The sequence below is a fragment of the Coenobita brevimanus genome, chromosome 40, assembly GCF_032717465.1.
Source record: "Coenobita brevimanus isolate Jiangsu-jjx chromosome 40, ASM3271746v2, whole genome shotgun sequence".
NCBI lineage: Eukaryota > Metazoa > Arthropoda > Malacostraca > Decapoda > Coenobitidae > Coenobita > Coenobita brevimanus.
Genome location: NC_136993.1, coordinates 31,088,363 through 31,099,161, shown reverse-complemented (window position 1 = coordinate 31,099,161; position 10,799 = coordinate 31,088,363). Strand labels below are relative to the sequence as shown.

The 10,799-nt window shown below is 43.3% G+C and overlaps 1 protein-coding gene across 1 annotated transcript in view; it reads left to right on the top strand.

The window, feature by feature from the left end:
- LOC145397028 (glutamate receptor-like) overlaps window positions 1-9,270 on the top strand; it is a 24,328-nt gene extending 15,058 nt beyond the window's left edge. Inside the window, exons 3-4 of the mRNA XM_080270247.1 lie at window positions 6,924-7,141; window positions 9,247-9,270. Of these exons, the coding sequence (XP_080126373.1) occupies window positions 6,924-7,141; window positions 9,247-9,270 (242 nt within the window). The remainder of the gene's footprint in view (window positions 1-6,923; window positions 7,142-9,246) is intronic.
- Window positions 9,271-10,799: the final 1,529 nt, after the last annotated feature.

The following is a 10,799-nucleotide window of genomic DNA, read 5'->3' as shown; positions in this document are numbered from 1 at the left end:
AAGCGACCTATATTTAGCCCAATATCCTCCCGGCAGTCATACTCGAGGGGTGCGTGAGCATGCGGCTGGGTGTTTAAACCCGCATTTCCTACTACCGCACTGTCCATGCCTTATGTGTGTATAGTGATATTATGTTTTATATATAGTGCAATGTGCTTGTGAAGAACGTTTATAAGTGTTTCTTATATATTTTCAGAGAAAGGCAGATTTAAAAATTTGAAACTGATTTTTACCATTCCCCTGCAGTTTTACACTACCGCAAAAATGTTTTGCAAGGGGATATCTGAAAAAGAATATATGAAATACTTGTTCAATGGCAGTGAGAGTGAGGAAAGTAGTGACAGTGAAACAGACAGTGAATATGTTGAGGAGGAGAGAGTGAGAAGCAGGAGAGCAAGGAGGAAATCTGACCTAAATGGTGATAAACGCAAACCCGCGGTCAAGACCGCGACAATAAGCACAACAGAGAATAGCAGTAGCACCATCACTACCACCACTCCTTTCACCACTGACACTACTGGTGTAATAACTACTACTCCTGTTACTGCCATCACCCTGATGGCAATTGTCACCTCTTCCATCACTTTGGAAACAACCACCATCCCTGCCATTAGTCCTATCACCCCAGACACCACTGCCATCACTACCACCAGTCCTGCAATCACTATGTCAAGCCTGCCACCACTGAAACCACCCGACCTTCGAGACTGAGCCGCATTATCGCCACCTATCTTCCACCCCCCCCACCGCAAACACTGACCTCTTTCCCCCCAGACTCACCCTACACTGTCACGACACTTCAACCTGCCCACATCTCACCACACATCCAAGATATTTCCATATCATCTTCCCCAGCTAAATCTGGAAAGTCACTGTCCCATTCAGAGTTCATTCCCCCTGAATATAAGCAAGCATCATCAGCAGCAACACCACACCCATCTCCTCCACAATCATCACCACCACAACCATCATCACCACAACCATCACCACAACTATCTCCATCATCACGATCACCTGAACTTTCATCCACCCAGCTATCATCAACACAATCATCATCAAAATCTCGTTCCCACCACAAAGACAAGGACGGCGTGGGCCTAGGCGAGGTAGTGGTGGGAGGCCAAGAGGTAGTCGTTTGTCTCAGGGTCGTGTGTACCACACACGTACACAGCCAAGCATTTCCCCAGATGGAGACCATCAGGAGGAAGCTTGGAGTTCTGGGTCATTTACACCCAATGGTGGCCCCTTCATTGAAACCCCAGGTTTGAGAGTGGCAGCACCAGCAACACTACTCCAATACTTTCAACTTTTTTTTACTAGGGAGTTGCTCACCTAGCTAACGGTTAAAACAGACAAATATGCCACGTTTCTGGGGTACCTCTGGAAAGAAGAGGAAATGGCTCGGTTCCTTGGATTATACTTTCTTATGGGGATTTGGCGTTCATCAGAGGTTCACAAATACCCCATATTTCGGTGAGCTATGAATGGAAAGTGCTTCTTGGCCATCCTGAAGCACTTTCATGCTTTCAATAGTCTCGCCATACCCGAGGGTAATCAGGACCGGCTGATAAGGATTCACAGTGATAGAGTATCTCCTTCAGAGGTTCAGGAAGGTGTACATCCTGGGGAAACATCTTAGCCTGGATGAGGGATCTCTTGGTTGGAATGGGCGGCTCTCCTTCCATGTATATAACCCTATGAAGCCCCAAAAGTATGCCATAAAACTATACATCTTGGCTGAGGCAAGGAGGGATTACATTTGGAATTTGGAGTATACACAGGGGAGAAGTCTCTAGAGAACACAGTGTGGGGCCTCTTTGAACCGTTGAAGGGCAAAGGATACAAGTTGTATAAGGACAATTATTACAACTCTGTATCACTGTGTGAACGTTTCTTCGCAGAGGGCGTGTATGTATGTGGCACAGTATGACTGGCAAGGGAAGCACCGAGATAGCTGCAGGACATCAGTATTGCTAAACACCTCCCTCATCTTGGAGTGGAAGCTGGACAAAAGGGCAATGTAATGGTGTTGTTGTGGAAGGACAAACATATCGTAAGTATGTTGTCCACCTTCCACAGCGACACCACCATCCCTAAGCAGGTGCATGGGAAGGACAAGGGCCCAGACGGGAGATTCCACCATGTTCTGAAAACAGCGAACAAGCCCGTCATGGTGGAGGACTATAATAGGCACATGGGGGGGGTGGATCATTTCGATCAAATGATCCAATACTACCCCACCCAAAGGAGGACGGTCAAGTGGAACAAGAAAATGACCTTTTATTTCATCCACATGTCCCTATTCAATGCGTACACCATCTACAAGCAAAATGCCAACAGGCCTATGATTCTCCTGGAATTCCAGGAGCACATATGCCACGAACTCCTGACATTCTGGGAGAAGGAGTGGCCAGCATTGGGTCATGCCCTTCACCATACCCCTGACCTTCCCTCGCGACGACGACCACCTATACCTGCAGCAACCACTACATCAACTGCAGCCTCCACTCTACCTGCGACAATCGCTCCACCTCCTGCAACAATCACTTCACCTCCTGCAACAATTGCTCCACCTCTTGCAACAATCTTTCCACCTCCTGCAGTAGCTGGTCCGTCAGGAGTAACTCCGCCAGTTACTGCCATGACTGCTCCACCTCTCGTAGTAGCTGGCCCGTCAGGAGTTACTTGGCCCACTCCTGCCACTGCATTTCCAGCAGCAGTACAGAGGTGAGGAGATGGAGGAGCAACGCTGTCCAAGCGCCGTCGATATATCGACACTTGTAGTGGAGTTATACATATTAGACTTGTGGACGAGCGGTTGTTATATTTGAGTTGTTTGTACGTTGATAATCTTGGTTCCCATTTGTCATGCAATAACAGGAGAGGTAAAGAATAGTATGGGACTATTTTTATTAGTCTTGGAAATATTAACAAGTCTCTCACACACGAGTGAAGTTAGGTAGAGTCCCGCGAGCTACCTCCTGTCTCGCTCTCTCTCTCTCTCCCTCTCCATGTTGCTAAGCCCTTCTCCCTACTACCTGCCTGTTCTATGGCCTGTCTCCTTCTTCTGAGCTCTCTTTCCTAAATTCTGGTGAAACAGGAGTCGTGTCACGTGTGTTCACTGTGGTTGGAAAGTTCTAGAGGTCTGTGTGTGAGTATGTGTGTATGTGTGTGTATGGTGACTAGGCTTTGTTCTCCTGCTGTATCGCTGACAAACTAACTGCATCATCTCCTGACTGGCTACTTCGTAATCTGTCGTCAGCTTTTCCTCAGTGTAACTTGCAAGATCATTTCCCATTCCCAGGCTCGCATAGAGCTGTCTATCTGTCTATTTATCTATCTATCTATTATGATTTGTAATTATAATATGGAGTCCTAACACTTGGACTCAAGTCTGCACCACACCCTGGAGAGAATCCCCGACAGGAAAAGGCTGCAGTGCAACTTCAACAAGATGAGGAAGGACACCACCTATTTCCTGTTTGCAATGTGCCGCTCTGCACAGGACTGTGCTTTCATCAGTATCATACTGACGAAAACATACAGCAGTAAATCACATCACACACACACACACACACACACACACACACACACACACTACTCATCATGGAAAGAAGTGACTTGTGGAGTACCACAGGGTTCAGTGCTGGCACCAATCATGTTTTTAGTGTATATAAATGATATAACCAGTAACACTGGAAATGAGAGCTATCTGAATATGTTTGCAGATGATGCAAAAATACAAAGGAGAATTACTAACACAGACTCTTGTAGAGAGCTACAAGAAGAATTAAATAAACTTCATGAATGGAGCAGTACATGGCAAATGGAATTCAATGTGGACAAGTGTCATGTAATCAAGTTTGGTAAAAGTGGAAAAAGACCTGATTGGGATTATAAGTTAGGAAATAAAACCCTATACACATCAGAAAGAGAGAAAGACCTAGGTGTGATTATCAATAACAGACAATCTCCGGCTGACCACATCAGCGAGAAGGTACGGAACATGTATACACTGCTTGCAAATATGAGAATAGCATTCACATACATAAATGAAGACATGCTAAGAAGGATAATGACATCATTCATTAGACCATCCCTGGAATATGCATCAGTAGTCTGGAGTCCTCATCTCAAAAAGCACATAGACAAGATTGAAAAAGTTCAAAGGGCCGCTACAAGATGGATACCAAGCTTAAGGGACCTAAGCTACGAAGAAAGACTAAATAAACTGAATCTACCAACACTACAGGAGAGAAGGAAAAGAGGTGACATGATAATGCTATATAAATGCATATCAGGAAAGGAGAAAATAGACATAAATGATTATTTAACATATGGAGAAGCATCAGCAAGAGGACACTGCAAAAAATTGCATAAAAAGAGAGGTGATAAAGACGTAAGGAAATTCAGTTTCCCAAACAGAGCAATTGATCAATGGAATGCACTACCGAATGAAATAGTGTGTGCCAAAACAATTCACAAATTTAAGGATATGTACGATAAATATGGTTTAAGACACGGGACAGTACGAGCTTGACTCATTCCTGTAAAGATACAATTAGGTAAGAACAATTAGGTAAGAACACACACACACACACACACACACACACACACACACACACACAGACTGTGATCGTACCTGTCCTCCTCTCTGCAACTTCATCTCCTCTCAAGAAACACTACAACACTGCTAGAGGACTTGAGTAACCAGCTTATTTGTCTAGTTTTTATACTATTGTATTGTAAGAAATAAAATGTGTTTACTATATATATTTCTCGTAGGGAAAATGTGGTGGATTTCATTGCTATTCTCTCATTCATTATACTCGTAAAGTATAGGTTGCGTAAAAAATCTGAAAAAAGCTTCATCAAGCTGATGATTTCTTATGCATACTTTTGTAAAGCAACGTAACCTATGTGTGAAAATAACTGGGGAAAAGTTACGAAAGACAAACATAATACTCAGCCTACAGGCCTGAGCGTACGTGCTGTCACTGCTCGCAAACCGCACGCAACCCATCATAACCATTCAAGATTCATTTTCTCAATACCAATAAGGCTTAAAACACTGTGAATTATATCAAGGGCTTCCTTAACCTTTGGGCTACAAAACTGGATAGAATTTACATATATGTTTGTTACATATATGAAATGAATTATTTAAGAGGAGCCTGTGGAGTCACATGGAGAGACAGGCTGGCAAATGAGGATATAAAGGAGCGTTGTGGTGTGGATGTGGATGTGATAGGAAGCATTAGGAACACACTGAGGTGGTTTGGCCATGTGGAGAGGATGGATGGTGAAAAACTGACGAAGAGAGTGTATGTGAGTGAGGTGGAGGGAGGAAGAGGGAGGGGGAGGCCGAGGATGAGATGGAGGGATGGAGTGGAGAGGTATATGAGAGAGGGGGATGTGAGTTGGGAGCAGGGCAATGAAATGGCGGGGGACAGGGCGACGTGGAGGCGATTTGTTTGTGGCCACCCCGAACGGGATTGAGGCGTCTGGCAATAGATGGATAGAGAGATAGTATGTTACAGTGTCACTAACAACATAATACATAATAAATCAAACGTTTTTAGGCGATCTTCGTAATTTTTTCTCGAATTACTCGAAAACTATTGGACGTATGAACTTGAAACTTTCACAGATGAAGGATCGTGAAATTCTGCATAAAGACATGTCCTTTACGGCTGCGCGTCATGGGAAAAAATTTTCACTATGATATTGGGAAGTTATGAGAAGCTAGTTTTCACATAAATAAGGTTTATTCAGGCTTCATTTCTGTACATTTATTCATCTGTTTTATGTTTTTTTCTTATCTTATAGTATAAACATCAACGAAGATAATGGGATGTGATTTATAACACTATAAGCACTTTCTGAGGGTAAATTGGGCCATAGAAATTTTTCCCTTGCCGCACGAGCGGAGCCAGCCCGAGTGACGTTTTGGTTCTGTGCATGGAACCGAAACTTATTGGAAACTTATGATGCACGAGGTGGTTAAGATATATGATCCTTGTAAGATAGGTCAGAGGAAAAGATGAGACAAAGAACTGTATGAGATGATGATATGTATGTTGTTGAAGTTATGGAAGTGTTCTGTGGAAGATAAGTGCCAAGCTGAGAGACGGGGAAACAAGGAATTATAATTAACAGGGTTCCTTCTGCCCCAGTAAAAAATAAGAGACAAACCAGATGCGCTATAAATCTGAATGCAAAACTGCAATTCACTATCGAGTCAGTTAAATCCCCAGGAGAGAGGCCTCGATGCTCCCTCTCCACTGCAGGTGATGAATATATGACATCATATATTTTGACGCTTCCATTTATGTTCTCACATCCTGCCCTATTGCAGGTGCATTGGCAAGGTGGCACAGTGGCCTCACTCTCAGATGTGTTTAACTGCCCTAATAACATATTGCGAATTGCGATTCTGCATATATTTCTCAACAATTTTGGCCACGTTTGTTAACATTCACTTCTTCAGCCCGTTCAGTATGTCAGTATGTCAGAATCCAAAAGGAAATATCAGTTGTCGCTTTACATCTTTAGTCTACATCGTGATCTCGCACTTAGAAGCCTTAACCAGTTCAATGGTACACTGTACAAATTAGAAAACAGATGTGTCAAAACCTCAATACATCATTGTTGTGGTGACTTGTTATACTATTGTTTTTAGAAAAGCACGTTGAGGTCAAGGACTTTTATAATGATGGTGACGATGACAATAATAATAATAATAATAATAATAATAATAATAATGATGATGATGATGATGATTATTATTATTATTAATGTAATGCTAACGATGGTAATGATGATTACTGTGATAGAAATGGTGGTGAGTATTATTGTTGTAATGATGATGGAAATGATTATTACTGCAATGATAATGAAGGTGATGATGTGTGTATAAACAGACAGCCGGATAAGTGGCCGGCGGTGGTGGAGGCGAGTAGGACTGGCTGGGTGGATGTTTGCAGCTGTGGTGGTAGTAAGGAGCTACGCTGGGAACCTGATGTCTGTGTTGGCAGTGCGACACATCCAGCAGCCGTATCAGAGCCTCAGACACGTGCTGGACGACCCTCACGTCACTATGGTCTGGCAAACCAACACCTCCAACGTTCAGTACTACAGGGTGAGCAACTTGCACCTTGTCTCATTTTTTTTTTTCTATGTATATCTTCACGTGAGCAGTTACTTGCCTGATTGATTGATTAATTGTATCTATCTGTCTGTCTATTGCCAGACGACTTAATCCCGTCAGGGGTGCACACAAACAAATCGCCTCCATGTTGCCCTGTCCCCAGCCATTTCACTGCCCTGCTCCCAGCTCACATCCCCTTCTCTCATGTACCTCTCCACTCCATCCCTCCATCTCATCCTTGGCCGTCCCCTCCCTCTCCCCCCCTACACCTCACTCATACATACTCTCCTCGTCAGTCTCTCACTCTCCATCCTCTCCACATGGCCAAACCACCTCAGTGTGTTTCTCCTAACTTCCTGCCACATCCACATCTATACCACAGCACTCCTTCACATCCTCATTTGTCAGTCTGTCTCTCCATGTGACTCCACATGCACCACATGCTCTTCTCAAATATCTCATTTCCATTGCTCTTACTCTTGTCTTGTTTCCCCCCAACAAGGTCCAAGCTTCACTTCCATACGTTAGAGTTGGTATCACAATACTGTCATGCAATAACTCTTTCACTTCCATGCTCACTACCTTGTTCTTATATAATCACTGCTTTCCAAGAACCAGCAACCTTTCTTTCTTGTTGTATACTTTCAAGCACTTCACCCTCTAAACTTCCATCCCAACTCATCACACTACCCAAGGACTTAAATGCACTCACATTTTCCATTTCCTCCTCATCCAAACTCACTGTACATTCAGTGACTTCGTATCTCTCGAAGACCATAACTTTACCCTTCCCTTAATTTATCTTTAGATTCCGTTTCTTACACACTCTCCGAAAATCATTCACCAAGCCTTGCACCTCCCTTTTGTCTTCACTTAATAGCGCAGTATCATCTGCAAACACCAGTATAGGGAGTTTCCACAGACTCCACTCTCTCATTAAGGCCACTCAGACATCCACTACCCAACCTTGTATCTCTTTTATAACCCCACCATATACAGATTGAACAACCATCGACATATAACACATCGCTGTTTCAGTCCAACTTTCAAACAGAAAAATTCCCTCAATCCAATATCTACACGCACTACAGCCTTAGCACCCTCATTCATACTCTTCACGGTATTCAACAACTTTCCATTTACTCCATACATTTTTAATACTTTCCACAATCCTGTTTTATCCACGCTGACATATGGTTTCTCCAAATCTATGAAGGCTACTTTCCTTAGAAACATTTCTAAAAAAAGACCTAAGAATGAATATCTGATCTAAACAACCTCTTCCCTTCCTAAAACCTCCCTGGTCTTCTCCAACTAATTCCTCTGTTGTTTCCCAAATTCTGTCCATAAGTATCCTAAAATATTCTTTTCCTATTGCACTAAGAAGACAAATGCCCTTATGATTACCACACGCTTCTTTTTCCCCTGTTCCTTTGAATAGGGAAATAATTATCCTTCACTTCCAATCCTCCGGGACTTTACCTTCCTCCCAGGCCAATCTGCACATCTTCCACATCCATCGTACTACAGTACTATCTCTCCCCCATTCTTCAGCATTTCACCACACTCCATCAGTTCCAGAGGACTTCCCTATTGTGACTTTCTTCATTGCTTCCAATCTACCATTTTTATCTTTCACTCCCCGAATAACTTCTTTAACACCCTAACTCTCTTTATCTATTCAAGAATCTTTTTTTAGATTCCCCTCCACTTTATATTCTAATTCCTTCCAGATTTCTTATCCACTCTCTTCTTACTCGCTTATACTAATCTTCTCACCTCTCTTTTCCTCTCTACATATAACTCTCTCTTCAGTTACCTGTAAAAGTAGTAGGAAGTCCGCCTCTTGAAGAAAACTGAAAAAAAAAAAATCAGTAAAATCACCGTAGGCTCCTCCAAGCATCGAGGACTGACATTACGTACCATCCACCCGTATTTGCCTATGGAGGAACTTCTGATGAAGGTCACCCAGACTTGGGCACTGAACCAGCAAGTGACGGACAGTAAGATGAACTAGGTAATCATAATAGTACGGATGAGTACCACCTCACATCAGGAACCCATGAGTTAGACGTGAGTGCCCATTGTGAGGCCAGGCAAGAGCCACCTCCAATCGCTGAGGCATGGAGGGGAGAACTCTCGGCACATACATTCTCTGAAAATTTTCATTTAACATATTATGAGCACCACCCTCCCACTGTCTCTGTCAACAAGTACGAATCATATTCTTCAGGGAAGGGGTCATATCGGAAGTGGGAAGTGATTAACTTCTTAGAGGGCTGTTTAGAAGACGCAGATTTAGCTAATGTATAGGCCCTCTCATTGCCCTCCTCACTAACATCAATGGTAACCCAACTGAAGTCCACACGATGGCCAAGACGGCCGAAGAGATAAAGCCGCTCTAAAAAAAAAAAAAAAAAAAACTGGATAGAATGAAATCAAATACTCCAATGCAGACGGAGTAGTGCAGGAGTCGCTAAAAATCACAAAAATATACAAGGGCAGATTAAAACGATTTTGAGAGCACATAATCTCTGGAAGAGCCCATCATCCACCCACTTAGTATAGCGGTACTCTGTTTTTAGGGTAGTTCCACACTGAATGGCAAGCCAAATGATTTCCTGTAAACCAGGAAATCATTTACAATGGTGGGTGGTAACGTTATAGCTAACCAACCCGTGTTCCCTATGTGAAAGCATGTGGGTTGGCATAGGGTTAGTGCCCCTTCCGAAAACAACTAACTAAATATACGAACAAGAAGCTTCGGACCAGGACTGACCAACAGGTGACGACTAAGGACCGAACAAAGGACTTAGTATGGATTGTGACAAGGAATGTAAGGGGTGCAAATGATGAGGTGAAAGAGAGAGAGATTGTCCAGATGTTTCAGGGTGTGAAAATGGATGTTCGTGGTTTAACTGAAACTGCAGGGTAATGTGAGAGGGTGACAGAATGGGAGTATGGATGGGGTATATGGGTGGGAATGGGTGAGAATGAGAGGGAAAAGAAGTGTGTACTGTTGTGTGCAGGAGATGGAAGGGAAATATAAGAGAATATGGATCATTTGGCTCAAGATTTGTATGGGTAAGATTGAAGTTGGACTAAAAATGTGGCCAATTGTGTGTGTGTGTGTGTGTATGTGTGTGTGTGTGTGTGTGTGTGTGTGTGTGTGTGTGTGTGTGTGTGTGTGCCAATGCAAGATTCTACAAGCTGAGTGAAAGAAGAGTTCTGGACAAATGTGAAAGCGTGCATGGAAAAGTTTGCAAGGAACGAGAGTCTTTTTGATTGGAGATATGAATGGAAAAGTAGGGAATGTGAAGGTGCATGGAGTACCGGGCAAGTGGGATGTGACTGCAGAAGCGGATGAGAATGGCAGTGCTCTAGTGGACATTTGTTTCGGAAGGGAGTTGGTGATAGCCAGTACCCTCTTCAGACACAAAATGATCCACAGGTGTATGTGGCGAGTGATGAGAAGGGTGGATGGTTAGCTGAATGAACAGAAGCCAATGACTGATTATGTGTGTCTGGATGAGAGAACAAGAATGTGTGTAATGGATGCAAGAGCATGTAGAGGTTGCGGGAGTGGACTTAATGACCACCTCATGGTGGTGGTGAAAGTCAAGGTTGAAATGAAGTGGAGAAATAGAAG